The 20,089-nt window shown below is 32.8% G+C and overlaps 2 protein-coding genes across 6 annotated transcripts; one reads left to right on the top strand and one right to left on the bottom strand.

The window, feature by feature from the left end:
• Positions 1–284: 284 nt before the first annotated feature.
• LOC114421430 (protein FAM135B-like) lies at positions 285–8,712 on the top strand. 4 transcript variants are annotated; one of them, XM_028387338.1, is made up of 15 exons: positions 285–906; positions 993–1,078; positions 2,373–2,527; positions 2,948–3,009; positions 3,158–3,352; positions 3,766–3,820; positions 4,000–4,215; positions 4,313–4,449; positions 4,868–5,060; positions 5,201–5,260; positions 5,346–5,591; positions 6,581–6,839; positions 7,038–7,141; positions 7,376–7,426; positions 7,848–8,712. In XM_028387338.1, exons 1-15 carry the CDS (start codon positions 722–724, stop codon positions 8,136–8,138), a joined length of 2,295 nt encoding a protein of 764 aa, XP_028243139.1. In that variant the 5' UTR covers positions 285–721; the 3' UTR covers positions 8,139–8,712. The 4 variants fall into 4 exon arrangements, with proteins under 4 accessions (XP_028243139.1, XP_028243138.1, XP_028243137.1 ...); XM_028387336.1 differs by having other exon boundaries at positions 288–906; positions 6,936–7,141; XM_028387337.1 differs by lacking the exon at positions 7,376–7,426 and having other exon boundaries at positions 287–906; positions 6,936–7,141.
• A 2,293-nt stretch (positions 8,713–11,005) lies between these two features.
• On the bottom strand, positions 11,006–13,290 carry LOC114421429. Of its 2 annotated transcripts, none has more exons than XM_028387334.1 (2): positions 13,126–13,290; positions 11,006–12,705 (listed from the first exon to the last, which is right to left on the bottom strand). In XM_028387334.1, the coding sequence occupies exon 2, from the start codon at positions 12,593–12,595 to the stop codon at positions 11,417–11,419; it is 1,179 nt and encodes a 392-aa protein (XP_028243135.1). In that variant the 5' UTR covers positions 12,596–12,705; positions 13,126–13,290; the 3' UTR covers positions 11,006–11,416. The 2 variants fall into 2 exon arrangements, with proteins under 2 accessions (XP_028243135.1, XP_028243136.1); XM_028387335.1 differs by having other exon boundaries at positions 11,006–12,690.
• Positions 13,291–20,089: the final 6,799 nt, after the last annotated feature.

Genomic DNA, 20,089 nt, shown 5'->3' with positions numbered 1-20,089 from the left:
GATTTCATTATCTATTTTGTCAATAAAATCCTATTTCCATGAAACGTGTATTTTTGGAATAGCAATTTTTTAAAGCACATGGGGTGTGAATAGCAAAAGTTTAGGTGAGAATAGTAGTAACTCCTAGATACCAATCTCAGCGTACATGCCTACATGGCCCATGGTTTTCGGCCTAAGGTCTTCACCGACACGACATCCCATGTTACCATTTTCCATTTTTTTCTTTTTACACAAAAAAAGATTCATTAATAGCGGTACCTGCGAAAAGGTTTGACGAACGTGATATTACGCAGTGCCAACAGGCATATAAAATCATGAATTATTACAACTCATCATGAACAAAGTTGCGTCTTTGTTCTTCTTGTTTCCACATGCTTTTTCGATTCATTCACTTTTTATTATTTATTATTATATATTTTTTTCCATCTTGGTCCCAACTTTTTTCCCTTACTCCAACCAATCAATCGCTTCTTGAACCCAGACCCACGTCGCAAATGACTTAAAGTTTGATGCTTTCAAGCATGAGATAGCATTAATGGGTTTGGTCTGCATTGAAAGGAAGGTGGGTGAGTGAGAGAAAGTTCGCTCCTTTTGGGGTTCAGGACTTGTGGGTTTTTTTTGCTTTTGCTCCACTTTCCATTGAAGTGATGAGTGATCATTTGGGGTTTAAGTATTATTATTATTGCTGCATCGGTTGCTGCTTGTACTAGTACTACTCCTTATGTTTCGGAGACTCAGATGGTTTGTGGGTCTAAATCAGAAGAATTGGTCAACCAAAAGGTTGGTCAATGTTGATCATCAACCTGGCCCTGGAACGCCAAATAAGTTGTTGCCTGTGCTTGATGCTGTGCATGAGGTTGCAATTTACATTCATAGGTTCCATAATCTTGACCTTTTTGAACAAGGGTATGCTCCACTTTTTGATGTTCTTTTGTTTACTTTTCAGTTTTCTTTTTTAATTCTGGTCTTTTATTCTTATTGCTGTTATGCAGATGGTACAAAATCAAGGTTACCATGAGATGGGAGGATGGTGAAGGCTCCTATCCCGGGATTCCGGCGCGGGTTGTTCAGTATGAAGGTGACTTGTATTCCTGATCTCTTTAAGTGTTAGTGGTTAAGTGCAGCTATTTCTGTAGTTTACTAGACTAATTTACTTTATTGAAGACATGAATTTCGGGTTTATTGTGATCCTGTGGTTGTGCCATCAAGGGTGTGTCATGTGTGTGTCAGATCCGGGCAAAAACATGTTCTTTACATGGAAATTACAGTTGGTATTTCAAGGCAAACTTATCTTCTTTTCATGTATTAAGTTGTAATAAGCACGTGAATAAGTTTTTCTTACTAAATGAATGTCTTATTGATGCTAGTTTCCAGAGGTTGCAGAAATGGTTTATTTAGCTAATCTCAAATATTTAACAACCAAGTTGTCTATGTACACATGAATTTTTTGTGGAACTTGTGGCATTTGATATTTTAAAGCCTAGACAGTCATCCAAATTTTCAGGGGTTACATAGAAGTCTTACATCTTGATTTAAGTTCATGTGGTGCAGCTGCACTATACAATTTTTGTGTGGTGTTGACTGACATTAGTCAAGCCTTTTAAATATGAAGAATGATGCATACATATTCTTCACACTCACCATCCCCCAAAACAATAAGTGACAGAAATTTGGGCTAGGTGTAAACTCAAATTTTAAGTTTCAAATATTGATATAATGATATCTAATGAATTCTTTGTTGAGTGAACGATGCATTTTAGTAAACATACATTTCTAATTTTAGGATATCAGAAGACAAACTTGTATCAAATGAACATCAGATTGTTGTTGGTTATCTCTAATTCAGTCCTGGTAATATGGAATCAAACTCATTTTGAAGTTTTTCTTCTATTGTCTGCTTCTATTATTTATATATAATTTTTTACTATACAACCAAATAGGGCTTGAAATTCTGAGAATTTGTTTTAGTTGTTGTGAGAATTCTACCATTTTTTCCTTTCTATAACGAGTTTTCCAATGTTATTTGCTGTTAGCCATATTCAGAATTAAGTTTTCTGCAACTGAATGGATGCCTGTATGCAAAACAAAATTTGAGTGGACCAGTCCTTATGGTACATTTGCACATAGTTTTACTCAACTTTGTGGTTCTCAATAAAGTGGATTGTATTGTAAATACTTTCTTAAACTCTTAATCTTACTATTTTGAATTGCAGTACCCTTTCAGTATACGTGAGACATTGATACTTACAAGCTTGATATGCTGAATAATTATTTTGTTCTTTTAGTTAGTTTGTTGTATTGCTTTATATTTGTGTTTGATGTTTTAAATATAGAGTAACATCTTAGAATCCATCCTTTTCTTTGAGCTGCAGCTCCTGAAGTGGGTTCTGACAATTTATGTAGAGTCTGGATGATTGATGATACAGACAACAGTTTTTCAACACCACCTTTCCATATTAAATATGCAAGACAGGATGTGTTTCTTTCTATCATGATCTCATTCTACCTGTCTTTTGGTGAATGTGAGGTCAGTTTTCCTCGCTATTTTTATGATTTCTTTATATAACCCTTTAATGCATGTGTATGCAATGGAGGAGGTTCTTTTTCGTTTAAACAAACAAACAATTTAAGGATGTCTTGTTATTTCATAACTATTGGATATGTTTTCTTCATGAGCTCATGGTTATTTGAAATACATTTCTACTTCTGTCATGCAAAGAATTTGGACAAATTTGTTGTGTTTTTGAGCCACTTAGGATTATTTTCTATTCATTTGCTTTCCAAGGGGATTTTAATCCTTCTCCCAGTTATACTTTCTCTCCTTTCTTTCTAATAAATGTTTTATTAAAAAAGAAAACTGTTGCGACTTCTGCTTTATTGATGTGCACTCACTAGCTCTAACTTTTTTTTTTCATGTGTCATAAATTTCTAATAACTATACACACAGGGACAATCCTCTGCTGTTATCTTGAAGTTTGAACTCATGCATGCTCCTATAATTGAAACTGGGTTAGTTGATGATTCTCTTTCCCGTTTTGGGTGCAATTGTGTACTAAACACATTAATATAAAATAATATTAATTTTGAGTTAGATTTTATTATTATGATAATGTGAATTTGAGGTTTTGAACTCTGAACTTATTGCATCATTGTGCAGGCCTGAGTTACTAGGTTCACTGGATGCATATGCTGCTTCAGTTCATGAATATAAAATCCCCCCTAAAGCTCTCCAGGGATTACATTCATATTGTCCTGTTCATTTTGATGCTTTCCATGCTGTCCTTGTTGAAACAAGCATTCACATCAGTCTACTAAAAGCTAGTTATCACACATCTCGACAGAAGGTATCCAGGTTTGTCAGAGTTCCAGTTTTTGAAGTTCAAATATATGCTCTAGTTGCATCATTACTGTTAGAATATCATGAATATATAACAAGAATCAGTTAGTCCTCTAAGTGAGGAGTAATCTTTGAAGTTGTTTGATTAGGGTTAGGTGTTTGATTGTATTATTTGGCTTGGTCTAGCACTACTTATGTTATACCTAATTATTAGTTTAAATAGGCATTGGTGATTGACTGCTTGATTTTGTATATACATTAAATCAAATCTAATCTCATATTTTTCATTAGTATTACCATGTTCTCTTCCCATTCACTATCTAAACCTTATAATTTTAACAGCCATAACTTATATATGTTTTTTTTTACTGTTGTACATAATACATTGTTTTAACTGTTGAATGATATGATTATTTGAATTATACCAGTGATTCCAGAGGTTCAGAAGGTGCTTATGTTGAAGATTATGTTGGGTCAAACAAGGTATGGTGTCTTGTGTATAGTATAGGTTACATAATTACAGTTTCTTGTTTTATCTATGTTGTTTTATGCTGATATTGCTAAATTGTGGTTTATATTATTTGATAAGCTTAATTTTTTTTTGAGAAATCTCTTTGCTTACTATTGTAACTTATTCTTCTGATTGTCAAAACTCAAATCAGGTTATGCTCATCAAAGCATTGATGGCTGCATATGATATCCTGCTTGAAGATTTGAGAAGAATAAGCACAGGCATTGGCAAAGCTATTGATTTGACTGAAATGACTTCTGAATCAGATGCTACAGAATTGTTTGCTTCTACTCCTCCAGCATGCGTGAAAAGTATTGATGTTCAATCATCTCTTCAACTGTCTGACAGGCCACAAGTCAGTGCTGAGGTATTTAATTCTGGCAATGTGAACATTTCATTATTTGCTTTAGCTTCATTGTGTTTTAGACTATTTGATGATTTACTACTTTCATTGTTCTAAACAGAAAGCTGCTCATCATGTCAATAATCTTTTCGAGAAGTCGCCTCAACCTTTTTCTTGGGATGACCATCTGTTAATCTCTTTCCAGTCTTTAGGAAATCAGCTCTTATGTCTCTGGAATATATTTCTAAAATTCCACAGGTTTGTTCTGATATATAATTGAAGTAATTTCATGTCCAAATAATTATTTAAGTTTGGAAGCTTTAAGGTCCTTCTAGCCCCTTTTTTTTATATATATTAATGCTTCTACAGTTAAACATCCACTCTGATCATTATAGCATAATGAAGAACTATTTTGCTTAGTTTTTTTTATTTAAGGTTTAATTTTTGCCTAGTGTTGTTAGCTAAGCTTGAGCCTGGTTGACCAGCTAAGTGAGATTAGCTTGTCCAGAATGAGGCTGCTTTTAGTTATACGTATGTTGTTGTATGGTTTCTCTTGGTAATGTGAGTACATAATTAAACTGTTATGTTGTAGGAAAAGATGCACAATTCAAGCATAACATTTTAGCTGTACATTAAGTCGATATCATCTCTTTTTCAACCTTATCATTTTACTCAGGGAAAACAAAACAAAAATACTGGAATTTCTACGTAAATCCTGGGAGATTGATAGGAGAACTGAATGGTCAATATGGATGGTGTACTCAAAGGTTGCAATGCCTCGTCAAAATATGAGCAATGGAGTTGAGGGGACATCATTGTCCCATGGCATGCATAGAAGTTCAATAATTACACGGAGGTTTACTGATGATGTAATAATCTATTATGCAATATTCATAAAATTCATCATTGTCTGCTGTTTTTAAAATATTGGTACTCTTGTCATATGGATTTTCTTTACTGAGTCATTTTCTTCAAATATGTTATATCTCTATTCTCTTTTTCTATTCAGCCTATTCAAACTGCAGCTATGCGTGCAGAACTTCACAGGCGAGGAATAGCTCAAATGAGGGTAAGTGATTGTATTTTTCTGGAGTGCTTTGTAATCTTATAGTTTTGGCTGACTGGGATTTATGACATATGTGAATCTCATGCAGATCAACAATCGGTCACTTCAAGATATGTATATATTTGGAGATCCTCTGCTGGTTCCTATTATTATTGTAGAACGCTTGACAAACGTGTACCATTCTGCCATTGTGAACTCAAACTTCATTCCTTTGGAGGGTGAAGGGAGGCATATCCTAGAAAATGGATCCAGAGCCACAAAGAAGTTGTGTGGTAGTAGTCCACAGAAAAATGAACTTGTTTTGAGAATAGTTGTTTTTGTTCATGGATTTCAGGCATGTTTCATATTCTTGCAGTTGCTTTTATCTCCTTGATCTGTTTTGGGTTCTGTCTCCTTATTTATTGTTACTTCTGGTCTTCAATCTTTTAGACATGTCATCATTCACTGTCACTGTTACATCTGTGTACAATTTTGAAATTTGAATCCTTAATCTTTACAAAAATTATGTATACAACTTTGAATAACTATTGATGCTAGACTTTTAAGAATTTCATGTGTTAAATAAGTACTATTAGCCTTGCTTTATTGTTATGTATGTTGAAACTCCTGAAATAATATTTATCATCTCGTGTTTCCCAAAAAACATGAATATTACAAGTTTTGTAGGATAATTTGAATTATCTATAGCTTAGTTGTAGAATCTACCATTATTGGAATGTGATCCTAGTAGTGGACGTATCCATGTGGTGACATATGAAGAACAGAAAACTCACTGTTCTAATAAAAGCTACCTCTGAATTAATCTTACCAATTACTATATCAAATATTATTATACTAATATGTGCATGTATTAGTAAGAAATACAGCTGTTTCCTTTAAACAAGCATTAGCTTTTGCTCTCAATTTCTAGGAGCTTCCTTTTGTCTGCTTCAATCATTCTGCGCAATACAACTTAATTTTCTGAAAATATTCAGCTTGTTTTTGTTTAGTTTCTCAACTATTTTTTATATCAACCCTGAATAGGTAACGTGGATCTACCTTCACAGAGAAAGGCAGATATATGCAATAATACAATGTCCTTTCTTTTACTTTCCAGTCTGGTCTGATTTATTTTTTTATTATGTTTTCCTCTTTACTTTTTTGTTGATTTATTTCTGACAACTTTTAACATAAGTTCAGTTCCAGTATAAAGAAGCTGAGTATGTATGCTACTTGTTTAAGTTAATGGGGTTCCTGCTCTAATGTGTTTCCTTGGATCAGTTTTGATGGTTACTGTTACTAACTAGGTTTTGTCTTGTTTTCCATCAAACTCAAACATAACAGGGAAATCATTTGGATTTACGGCTTGTTCGGAACCAATGGCTCTTAATAGACCCCAAGATACAGTTTCTAATGTCACAGGCAAATGAAGATAAAACATCTGGAGACTTCAGAGAAATGGGATTTCGGCTTGCCCAGGAAGTGATCTTGTTCCTGAAAAAGAAGATGGATAAAGCTTCAAGAAATGGAAACTTGAAAGATATCAAGCTTAGCTTTGTTGGTCATTCTATTGGGAATCTCATTATCAGGACAGCCTTGACAGGTATCTAAGCGCAAAGTTTTTAAGGATAACTACTATTCACAAAAATTAAACTAGGGAAAGTAACATGCTTATTTTATTTTATTTAAATAATTCCAGAGAGCATCATGGAGCCATATCTAAGATACTTACATACATATGTCTCCATATCGGGTCCACACTTGGGTTATATGTATAGTTCAAACTCTCTATTCAATTCAGGGTTGTGGATATTGAAGAAGCTCAAGGGCACACAATGCATTCACCAACTTACCTTCACAGATGACCCTGATCTTGAGAATACTTTCATCTACAATCTTTCCAAGGTATTGAATGCTTAATATTTTGCTCTTGATTATAAGTTGTCTGATCCCTGACCCATTATCTAGGTCTCCTTTTCTGCAGTCATGAAAATAATGGGTTTTTTGGGCTTTGAAAATGGAGATAAATTATTGGATAAGTGGTTACAGGGATGTTTTGTTCAAATTCATTTGCTATATCTTAATGAAGGGAATATAGGGTCATAAGTGCTGTTCAAATGCTAGTCTTACTGTTTACAGGAGAAGACACTGGCTAACTTCCGGAATGTGCTTCTTTTGTCCTCACCTCAGGTAACCTTTATATGCTTATGATGGGAATTATCATGGTTTTTAAGACCTATATTTGAACTTCTAGTTCCATTGTTTCAAAATATCCTGTATTCAAATGCTGGATCATTTCCTAAAGGGTGAAGATTGTAACTTATGTATCAACCAGAGTATAATAAATTAGATAGAAGTCTACATGGTGGAAAGCTTATATTGATTAGTATTCAAGGTAATATGGATATCATGACTATTTAGTGACTCTCTCTGCCTTTCTGCAAGGGTCTATTATCTTTTTAAATTATTTTTGTTGACTCATGATAAGGGGTCCTGGGCAAGTGATAGGATCTTGTTATATTTTCTTCTGCATAACCTTTAATCTGGCTATACTTTACTTTACTTTTATTATTTCAAGTATATCATAATGCTTCCCTTCTCATTACATCAGGATGGCTATGTTCCATACCATTCTGCGAGAATAGAACCATGTCCAGCAGCTTCTTTGGATTTCTCTAAAAGAGGGAAAATCTTCCTGGAGATGCTGAATAATTGCTTGGACCAAATCCAAGCTCACACTAACGATAGGGTGGTCATGCGCTGCGACATCAACTTCAACACCTCTTCCTATGGCAGGAACTTAAACACACTTATTGGACGAACAGCTCATATTGACTTCTTGGAATCTGACATTTTTGCAAAGTTCATAATGTGGTCTTTCCCAGATCTGTTTAGACAGTAAAGAAGGAATCTACATTCAGGCAACATTATTGATTTAGATAGATAGTGAGATTGGGACAAGACTTTAAGAAGATCCGAACTAAAAACATGGCACTGTAATCAAAACAGTTCAGAGATGCTTCCAACATTGAGTTGGTAAACTTCCAACACCATCTCCTCGGCTCCTCACAGGAGGAAAAAATGGTGAATCTCATCCCTCCCAAAAATGTGTCCTCATGCGAGGCAGCAAATTAGAGGAATTTGCAGAGCAGAAAACATGCATGGGACCTTAACCATTGTAAATCACTTTTTTTTTTAATATAGTTATATAAATTTTCTTTTCTCAGTTATGGATGGGGATACAGCCTTTTGGCCAGTAGGCAGGGTGTAGGCATGTATGTATAATTAAAAATTAATATTCAAAGAATCATGAGTTTACCATGTCTATTCAAGTTTATAGAAGTCGCTAGTTCTTTAGGCTTAGGAACCTAGAGAAAATGTTGTACACTAACAGATGATATTCTAAGAACTTTCTAGAGAACTTTCATCCTTTTACATCAGAAAACACTTTCATTTGTCAACTGTTTTGGCACGAATGATGTTGCTGTTGTCTACTGTTTATTTCTGTTCTCTCTTCCATATAGTTAAATGTTACTACGGTTAGTATTTCTATGCTAGGGTGCAGATTAATTACATCATACTGTTCTGATTCAATATAAACAGATGTTCAATATTAAATGAACTTGTGCTTGCACAAATAAAGATTTAAAATAACCTATAAATACTTGAAGTACTCTCTGGTTAACATGGAAATTACTTTTGTGGAATAGAGGGAGTAGTTTCAGCTGTTAACAGAAAGTGTTTTGGGTGAGACATTAAAAAAAAAAAAAAAAGCAATTTCCTTAACACTAGTCGTGAGTATAAAGACACGATTACAAGAAATTAGACATGGTAACAGAACGAGGGCGGGTTAAGTCTCTCCACGCCCTGCCTCCCCAAGTCCTTCCAGTCCCCGCCTCCAATTCCGTTGGAATCCAAAAATTAAACCCATTCCTGCCCTCGCATAGGGATTGGATTTTCCTGTCCTGCCCTCGATCCTATCTTGTTTTTTTTTATTGATAAAAAATTGATAGCTTTGAACAAATCCGAATCAAAGTGTAAGGCAAGAGCACTCTCTGCCAGATTTTATCAAACAAATAGACAGTTTTCATTAAGCTGTCTATACTTCTGCCTCTAGTACATTCCTAATATCTTGCTATATTTGAGTAAATTGCAGTTTGGGAATAGTTGGGTTAGTTCAAAATAGTTTACCAAGCTCTCATGTATTCCTCAAAGTTTATCTTCCTCATTTGATTCAACTTTAAACAAAAGTAATTGTGGTATTAGTGAAAATGGCTAGTCTATTCACTGGACATGGCAAGTCTATTATAGTTTATTCTGTGTTATTATTTCTATCAATATTGTTTTTTTGCACAGCAAAAGGAATATCATTAATAGAACAAGGATACTGTGTCACAAGATGTGTACACAGTCCCCTGCAAGAACAGAAAGACAACCATAACTCCATAAGCAGTGAAAAAATAGCAAGTATCAAAGTGAATAGCAACTGCAGGTTGCCTTCAAGGTTCAGGGAACCTTGGCTTCGAACCAAGCATATACCCTTGACCCTTCGTTTCTGCTTATTGTGTTGGTACATTATTATCAGCATGTATAGTGAACAGGGTTTGTTAAAAAAAAATATTCAGGACTCCAAAACCAACCGATTAAGAAACACGTATTCATCATCATCTTCCCGGAATGCCATTAGAACTTGTAAGCAATGAACCATCGGGCACCATCATCGACAAAACCACAGTGCCCTCTATGAACCACGATAAATTTCAAAGAACCCAAACAACTCAGTTAGACAAGGAACAGAAAGGTCATAGCTGGTGTCATTGGCGCCGGCGACGACGGGCTCTGGTGATTGCAGCGAGACAACGACGATGGCATCCGTGCTGCGGTGAGTCTGACGACGACGACGAGTGCAGAGACAGAGCCGCGATGTGGGTGCGTCGACGGCGGCGCAGGGAGTCTTGAGTCTTGAGAGTTGAGAGAATGCGATGGGTATACTATGATAGAGTTAGTGGGAAATAGTAATATATTAGAAATTCAGAATAACAGTGGGATGGGATGAGGGCAACTATCCGATTTCATCCACAAACTCGACTTTTTTTAATTGGAAAAAATTTAAATCTAAATTCGATCCCATGGAGACCGTACACTTGCCATGCCTACAAGAAATCAACTTCTGTAAAATAAAATAAAAGCAACATTCTAGGGGCTATAAGCAAGTATAATGTCTATACACAACCATAATGAACAAACTGGAAACGTTTATCAAATAATGTCTATACCTTGGAACACCCCAACGCAAAACAATAGAGTAGAGGCAGCAATTATAACACGAAGCCTCCTTCCCAAAATGTGTTGGCATATATTATTTTACATAAATAAGAAAATTTAATAAATAGATGAATGCAAGTAATGATTTTACAAAATTAATCTTAATATTAACATTATATTGAAAAATTAAAATGACACTTATTTGAGATATTAATGAAAAAATAATTATTACATTGAAAAACCAATGTGATATTTATTTTGAGAAATTTTTTTCCCTAAAGATTGACCCTTATTTTATAACAGATTAAGTATTAACTATGCAAGAATATATGCATATATTCAAACAAATATAGAAAGATAAGACTAGTTTATTCTATCAGCTGCCTAAAATTCCGCTCGTTCCCCATTAATTTATCATCATTCTTCATTTCTTTCCACTGTTGTCGCTATACTTACAAAAATATTGAATTGAAAAAAAAATGACAAGAGTATTAGTCAGATTTGTAACTCATACAAACCATCTAAATCCCTTCATTAGCATCCCCACGTCCAAGTTCCCTTCTAGTTTTGATCAACAACACGAAAAGACATACTTCCAAGGCATAATACAATTTCCTTCTAATTGAAGTTCTGCCTGCTGCCTTAAAAATTACCTCATACATGTGCAACAAAAACGCCATTTTATATAATAAAGCAAAGAAACTATGAACTATTTAACACGTAACCTGACCATTCTTTTTTTTTTTTTTTACACAAGTACTGAGATTAATAATTTAATACAACGCATCACAAGAGTCCTAAAAGATTTGTCTGCTTATCTTGCCGAGTCACTCCTCAGAAAAAGATGGTAAGATGTAAAATGTACACAGTTCCGCAAATTTGTACATCTGATAGCTCATCAACAACCCACCATTTTCATTGCTCTGTATGGCTTGGCGTGCCAAGATAATCGAGCCCCTCAGTTCGACATGCCATTATCTTCTGGAAGACCTCCCTCACTTGGCGCTCCAACGGATCCGATCCATTTCTGAAAGCTTCACAAACACGCATCAGCTCCATCACATTGCGCTCAACTTCTGTTTTCTGGTCATCTGCCAACGGAAACTGAGCTGAATCTATCAGGTCGGTCAAGCGGCGGCTGCTTATCTCAACTTGATATATCTCCTTCAACAAACCATTTGAGTTTCGGCGCTCTCGCTTCTTTGACTCTTCCGTGATTCGTTCATGAAGTGAGGTAACCGGAGTGCTCCAGGATAATTGCCGTGGGACTGAAAAATGAATGTTTAGACCCCTATCCTGACAAGGAATGGCTGCAACAAGGGTCCACAAAACTATCAGGAGAATACAGTTCATTGTATAAACAGGAGTCGCAAGCCCACTTGTTGCAGCAACCTCAGTAGCACGGGGTGGAACAAGGTTATTCGCAATGGATTGTAGTTGCTTGGCTGCAGACCAGGAACGAGAGACACTCCACGAATGCGATCTTGAATGCCCTGATGAGGAGTGATGATCCTTGCCAGAGTTATGTCGCCCAAAAGACCTATTACGCTGAGAAAAAACTGATCCAGACTCTTTTTCATCAAGCATTGCCAATGCTAAATCCATCAGTGCCTTTCTTGCCCTCCGGAAATGGCCTTCAGTTAACGCTCTCTTACTCGAACCCAAGGCACAAAACACAATTTCCAGATGCTTTTGCCATGTGCGAATCTTCTCAATCCCATCTCGGCTAGCATTACAAATGTCAAGCGCCTTCACTGACCTCTCAAAGAATTCAGAAATCATGCGATCAAGGGGGGGTTTTGTGACCTGCTCTTTGTTATTCAACAGGATGGCTCTGAATTCCTCTTGGCAGCAGATAAATGCTCCGAGGAGCTTCTGAATCCAATCAATTGAGAGAAATTGCTCATCACTAGCCACAGAAAGGTCTTGAAATCGATCGGTAACACGCTTTTGGAATGACCCGAGCTCTAAATTACAGGAATCAGATTCATTACTTGCTTCCACAGAATGAACCTGCTCCTGCCCGACACCAAATATGGAACGGCCAAACGAGGAAAAGGACAACGAAAAGCCCTGATTTTCTGTAGAAGGCATTGTCACAGAGTCACAGCCTTCCGCAAAAGCCCCCTCAAGATCCTCAATAAACCGAACCAGAACCACAGAAATCACTTGAAACTCCTCAGAAACAGCTGCATTGAATTTCCCTGTTTCAGTTTTGCTTCCTTTAAGTAACTGAATCCAACGAATTTAAAACACCCTCAACAGTCCAACATAAATTAATTAACACCCCATACCCACCCAATTGAAAACCTTACGACTATCAAAACATCAATCTGAGTAAACAGATCAACCAAATCCCAATACTGAAATCGAAGAAACCCAAATCACAAAAGATCCTAACTTTCAATTTCATGACCCTCATCACCTTCAAATTCAAAAACTAGCAAAACTCAAATAAAATTTAAACCTTGATCTCTAACATAGATACCCATATGCTCAAACAACCTTAAAAACTTGTCGGGTTTCTTAGAACTTCATCACCACTTGAATAAAACAATTAAAACAAAAGGTGCAGGAACATCTTGTAAGAAAGCTTAAAGAAATATAGAGAATAAAGGAAGTACCTCTGAAGTTGAGAAGTGTAGAACCGAGAGAAGAAGATCATTGGAAATGGTGAATCCCCGAACCCTAGCGAAGGACCAAAGCCAGAGGGCTTTGGTTTACGCCAGTTCAGGGGAAGCAAAAGCGATGTAGTTGGAATATTATTATTGTGGAGAGTTCTGACAAGACAACTTTTTTTTTAAGGTTAATTAGAAAAATGTAGGAATGTAGAAGATTTTTGTCTGAAGGCGATGTTTTCTTTATACTTATAAAATTATAACACGTAATATATGTCTTTTTTTTTTAAATAAAATCTAGCAGAAAATATTCCCCGTTTTAAGGGTATGAGAAAAATAATTTGGTATTAAATTTTAGTAGTGTGTATCGAGTCAATGAATTTGATAATTTAAAATTAAATTATTAAAAATAATTTTGTTCTTTTTAAATTTGAATTAAATTAATTATAATTTTGTTATTAAGCTTATTTTTTGAACTTGAATTAATCTTATCACCTGATCAATTATTTTAAATTTTAGAATTTAAATTTATATTCTACTTTTTGCCTTTCTTATTATTATTATTATTATTATTATTATTATTATTATTATTATTATTATTATTATTATTATTATCAGGTACGTGTGGTAATTTGTACATGTTTGACATATAATATTTTTATCATATTTTGAATGAAGAATTTAATGAAATAATTAGCTGTTAAAAAATAAGAAAATGTTCACTTTGGATTAATACAAAGCTAGTATTTTAGTTTGTACACATGATAAACTTTCCAAGAAAAAATGCGCATCATAAATTGTTTACTTTATATAATTAAAATTTATGATAAAAAATATTTTTAAATATATGAATTATATTATAATTAAAATTTGTAATAAATAAATAAATATTTGTAAACATGTAAATTATAGAATATTATAGTATTCTAGACTTATGAAAAATATTTTATATTACGAAACAAGTTTATTTTAAAATATTAAATTTATATTAAGAAGCAAAGATGAAAAGGATAAATTGAAAGAGATGAAAGGTTAAGAAAAAGGATAATTTAATTATTAATAGTTTCTTTTATGCACATTTCGTCCAGTCTTTCTCTGCTGACAAATAAAAATGTTGGGCTGCAATTATTTTTTTCATTTTCATTTAATTTTCTAGTAACATCATTTTATTAATTTTTTTGAATAGAAATCATTTTATTAATAACACGTTGTGATCTCACGCCACGTTTAAAAATCCAATTTAAATAATGAGGACTCAACCTAAAATAGAGGCCAGCACCAAAGAAAAAACAAAAATGGAAGGGGTAATGAATAACATTTTAGTAGTGCTTGTTAGACATCATTTGTCCTCTTATTAATGTTTACATCAGCACAGCTGCTAGTATTTAATTGCAACCCAGAACTTCTGTGAACATCTGTATTTTAACATGCCACGCATGTTAGCTTCAACAAATGATATATATAAACAAACCTTATCCTTGTGAACAACTGAAATGAATTAAAAAGTATAAACATCAATTAAAGAAACCAGAATGAAATTCCAGGCATCAATGAGTGTGTTATTGTCTGATGCGATAATTTTCCGTTTTTAAATGATTGCGTGAAAAATCATGCATTACTAACCCGTTGACATTTTATAGTTAAATCTTATTTATATAATACTTCTGTATAATTTCCTTATAATAACAAAAGATAGTCATGAAATATAATAAATAACGTGACAGAGGAATATAAATATAAATCATAAAAATATTATAAAAATTGAGAAAATAGATTATATGTTAACAGTGTAATATAATTTTATATTATTATTTAATCATAATTTACTATATATAATAAATTATCAGTGTAAAATTATTTTATAGTGTTAGTTACTATATGAAAATTAAATTTTATAAAAATATGTGTAAAACTAATATAACGCTATAATTTGTTTTTCACTAAAAACACACATACTGTATCCAAAGAGAGAGAGATAGTCAGATACTCAATTTAGAAAGCGATCTTTTTATTTTAAGCCATTTAAAAATGGTGATTGAATGGTTTCAATCATTATAAAATTCTACTAATTCACTCCATTCCCTTTAGCTCAATTATGAGCAGAAATTAATTTGCACAAAATTATAATATAACAAAAAGATTAAATCTCCAATTTGTTCCTTCAATAAATTATTATCGTTAAATTGATCATCAAATGATATTTATTCATCAAACAAGAATATCAAATTGATCATGCGGTAAATAATATTTGTTTAGATTTTTTTTATTTTAAAAATTATCATGTAAAGATTAAATACATAAAATGATATTTTATAGACAAAAGTAAAACAACTACTAATCTACTATAGCGGGGTAAAAATCTTTTTTAAAAAAAAATATTTGAGTATCATTTATTTATTTATTTATTAATAATGTTTTCCTTTATAATCATTATTTTATTTTAAAAGTTATAAATATTTGTATTTATAACAAATGGCTCCATGCATTAACTTTCCCTTTAGTAATATATTTGATAATTCACATATTTAACATTTTTTAGATATTAAAATCTCATTAAATAAGTTAGTGAGCCAGATGATACTCTATTTATCTAATCGTATATTTTCAAACTTCAACTAGAAATATTACATGGACCAATCCATCTTAAATAAAAATTTCAAACAAAAATAATTATTCACTTCCTTATAAAATACAAATTTAAAATTGGCTTAAATATGTTAAAGGTCTTCGATATATGATCGAGAATCCTAATAAATTTTAAGGTTGTTTTGAGTCCTTAGATATTTTAAAATTTTTATTTTGAGTCACATTCATTAGTTAAGTGATGACGACTTAATCCCATCACTAATATTAAAAATGTTGGAATGATATCGGAGACTCAAAACAAAAGTTTTCATATATCAAAAACTCAAAATAACAACAAAAATTAAAGATGCAGAACAAAATTCAACCATTTTTTAGGGATCTTAAATATATTTAAACATGTACATGGAGATGCTCTTAGATAGGATTAGTTAGGATGATTCAGTGGGTTAAATTTCAGACCAGGTGCCCCACTTTGTATCTAAAGAAAGTGGTCAAGAAGTCTGCTTAGACAGTTACTTGTATTTGCAATTTGTTCAACTCATCTTAACACTAGAGTTTTGGAAGTAATTGTTTGTGTGCCCAGTTAGTAAGGTATATACAACATAAAGCACAAGCAGCACCAATGGTGGTGATCATAAGCAATACCCAATTCCCAAACAAGCACTAGACAAATGTATCATGCACATCATCAGAACTAGTTAAATGATTCTCTGTTCGCAGGTGATATTATGTCTATGATCCATATGCATCCTCTGTGCATGAAACATATATAGCAAGTTAGCATCCATTACAAGAACTCAACAACAAAAAAAATAGCAACATTACAAGTTAAAAATACTCCAAACCCTCTTACATCAGCCATTTACTAGAGTTACAATGGGTGATATAATTGGCCTATGATGATACTGGTAACAAGACAGAAAAAAAGGAAGATTTTTTTAAAGACTCTTTGACATGTTCAGAACTAGTTCTTAAAGAATGTTGAAAAAAAACTCTTTTTTCAATATTCAAATTCTACTGTTAATAGTCTTACATTAATCAAGAACCCTAAAGGAATAAAGTGAAGGCCACTATTAAAATAAAACATAAAATGTTTTTGGTGTACATAAAACATATAAAAGGTTTCTTAAAATATATATATATATATATATATAATGATAGCAATACTACAGCAACAACATGATGCCCAATAGCAGGCCCAAAAGATCCACTAGGAAGCCCACCCGTTTCAGTGATTACGGACAACAATGTATAGGCAGCATCCATTCTGTTATTTCCATTATGTATCCATTCTGTTGTTTCCATTAGTGCTTATCCACTAATTCTGTTACTGCAAAATATATCCATTCTGTTACTAGTGTTAGCACAGCAGGACAATGATTGGCCTTAGCCTTGAGCTCAAGTTCCAGTATAAATATAAGATAATGTAAATAATAATACACGAGAGAATTATCCCGTACTTATCTTAGTGTAGTTTAACATAGCTAGCATAGTTTGGTTCTTAACATAAAACGTTAAAATAACATAAAAGCTCAAAACCAACTATTTCCAAAATGACTCAGACATCATTATTCCTTATCGTGATCTTTATTCTAAAACATGGACTACATTGAGAAGCTTGTGATCGATATTCCCTGCCCTTGTAAAACTTTTTGCCACTAGATCTTTCCAGTTTCCAAAGCTGTCCTATAAGCCAACTCAATGCTTCTTTAATTCTCTTAGCTTGTGTAGTTATAACTAGCCAACTGCCGTATTTACTGACACTTGGATTACATCATTCTGGAATCATAACTTTGGGAAATAATTTTTTATCTTGATTTTGAAATCCCATGTCTTATCCACATTATTACTTTCATGGGCAGGTCCGTTAGGAATGATAACTTTAGGCACATAATCAATGTGATGCTTAATTCTTCAATTAGGTGACAGTTCACTCGGGATATCTTCAAGACATAGCTGAATTTTTTTTCTGCAAAAAACGAAATAGAAACATACTCTTTTTCCTTTATTTTTCTCTCCAAAATTTGTGCCCTTTTTTCTCCTTTAGAAGCCATAATGAAATCTTTTTATAGTGTAGTGTAGGTACACATGTAAATGCATTCTACAATTCAAATCAGTGAATGAATTAGTAGAGTAACAACGTATGAAAAGAGAATTACTCTATTTATAGTGCTCAAATGCAGATATGTTACAAATCATGAACATCTTAGTACAATTATGAGATTCCCTTCAACTATTAAATATTTTGGAACTTCTAGCGTGAGGGAGTCTGCAGGGGTTGAGGATTCTTTGATTTGTTTGGAGTAGGCTGAACGGCGTAATGAGCCATAGATTGGGTCCTCAGCCCAAGATGGAATGTTCTTGGGCTTGGTTTTCAAGTTAAATGGGCTTAATCATGTAGCCCATAAATACTATTAATTCTTGGTGTTAGTTAGGAAAAGCTTCCAAAAATAAGGAGTTTAAGATTTGAGCTATCAACGTACAAGAGTTGAGGATTAGTTAAATAACTAGACATAGACCCGCCTGATGCACGGGTTTATAAATAATTTAAAATATATTTAAATAAATAATTTGATTGATAAATAAAAATTAAAAATATAATTATTAATGATATTTTATATCATTCACGGTTAAATGAATTAAAAAAAATTATGCATAAATTAAGATAATTTGTATTTATCCATATATTTATAAGAAAATATTTTAAAATTGAAGTATGATCACTCAACTAAAGTTGAGTAACGTAAAAATAAAAGTAAGTGTTATGCATAAATATTATAAGAGTAATAAAAGAATAAAGTGAAATTGGCATAATCAAACACATAATTTTAAAACACATAATGTGAAATATATATAATGAAAGGAAAATAATCAATCATAATATTAAAATACATAAAAATTATGCTAATAAAACTTAAAAAATTGTTTGTTTAAATAGATTTTTTGTATTTATTTCCTTTTGTTGACGATTTGTTGTTGAATTTTTTTTTTTTTTTGTGCTTCTTTTTAAACTTTGAAGTAAGATTGACTCTTCATCATCAGAGGATGTTAGAACAGTTTGTTTATTCGCCTTTCTCCTTAATGAACTTTTTGAGATTGAATAAACATTATTTAATGATGAAGATGCATCTTTTGACTTCTTGGATGCTTATAGCTTGGAACTTTTGCTTATGCAATTTTTTTTTCACATTTTTTTTAATGGACTTTCTTCTTCTTTTGATGATGAAGATACATCTTTTGACTTGGATAGTTGTAACTTTGGACTTTGAGTTGTGCCATCTTCTTTATTTGCCTTTTTTTTTAAATGAGTTTGTGAGATTTCATAAACTTCTTCATCAGATGATAAAGATGCACTTTTTAACTTGTAGGAAGAGACAAAGTTGTATTGCTACACTTGGACCTATTATTAGAATTTATGAAATTAAGGAGGTGAAATGAAATTTCATGAAGCAACATATATAATAAGCATGCGTATACATTAATAAATATGGAGATAAATAAATTAACAAAAATATATAATGACTTTATTTGTTAAAATTAGTGTATTTTAAGTTTCTGGGTGATATCTAATCGAGACTATTATCCTCCAAGACAAAGGCGACATTACAGGTTTGTTATTACATACAATGTTTATACTCACCTTTATTATGATTAAGGTCAATCTCACCAAGGGATAGAAAGTATAGGGATCGATCATACTGTAGATCACTTTATGCGTCAAGAAGCCGCAACAGAAGTAGGAGTTATAGCATAAGCAGGAGTTACAGTAGGAGCTTGAGCCAAAGTCTAGACTACTCTAGGTGATTAACTTGGTAACCATAGTGGTGGATGCGCTGGAAAATGCTTTAGTTTTTCATATATGCATTTTGTTAGAACAAAAACAAATTAAAAGAAAAAAGAAGGAGCATGGATACTAAGTTGCATACAACATGATCAAACATGGTCTAATGTTATGATAGCATTAATACTAATTATAAACAAAGTAGTGCATGCTTGAGTCCAAATTAAATTATAGACAAAATTACAAAATAATCATAATTTCACCTTTGACATAGGGTAGTGGAAGACCAATAGGCCAAACCAACAAGTGAACATCAACCACTATTAAGTATCATATGCCAAAATATTAAAATTAGATCATATTAGCAAGCACACCCATGATATTGTATATTCATTTAAAAGTAACATTTATGCAAGTTTTGTGTCATGCTTGTCATGGTTAAATATAATATAATGCACATTACCTTGCTATGAAAATAGAGGATAAAAAATTGACACTCAACAAGTAAATAATTTATTTGTGTTATAATAAAAAAAAGAATAATTTAACCTATATCAAATAGCTACAAGATGAGAGGAGATTAATTACTTGAAACAGGTGTTC

Source organism: Glycine soja, chromosome 8, assembly GCF_004193775.1.
Source record: "Glycine soja cultivar W05 chromosome 8, ASM419377v2, whole genome shotgun sequence".
NCBI classification, from domain to species: domain Eukaryota; kingdom Viridiplantae; phylum Streptophyta; class Magnoliopsida; order Fabales; family Fabaceae; genus Glycine; species Glycine soja.
Note: the sequence above shows the minus strand (reverse complement) of the source record. Positions and strands in the feature narration are given on the sequence as shown.

What these genes read in the sequence shown, in the direction of transcription:
- LOC114421430 (XM_028387336.1), top strand. Translation starts at nt 722, where the DNA reads ATGTTTCGGAGACTCAGATGGTTTGTGGGTCTAAATCAGAAGAATTGG. An exon ending in ATTATGTTGGGTCAAACAAG is followed by an intron (nt 3,821 to 3,999) that starts GTATGGTGTCTT and finishes AACTCAAATCAG; the next exon opens with GTTATGCTCATCAAAGCATT. An exon ending in GAGGAATAGCTCAAATGAGG is followed by an intron (nt 5,261 to 5,345) that starts GTAAGTGATTGT and finishes AATCTCATGCAG; the next exon opens with ATCAACAATCGGTCACTTCA.
- LOC114421429 (XM_028387334.1), bottom strand. Translation starts at nt 12,595, where the DNA reads ATGCCTTCTACAGAAAATCAGGGCTTTTCGTTGTCCTTTTCCTCGTTT.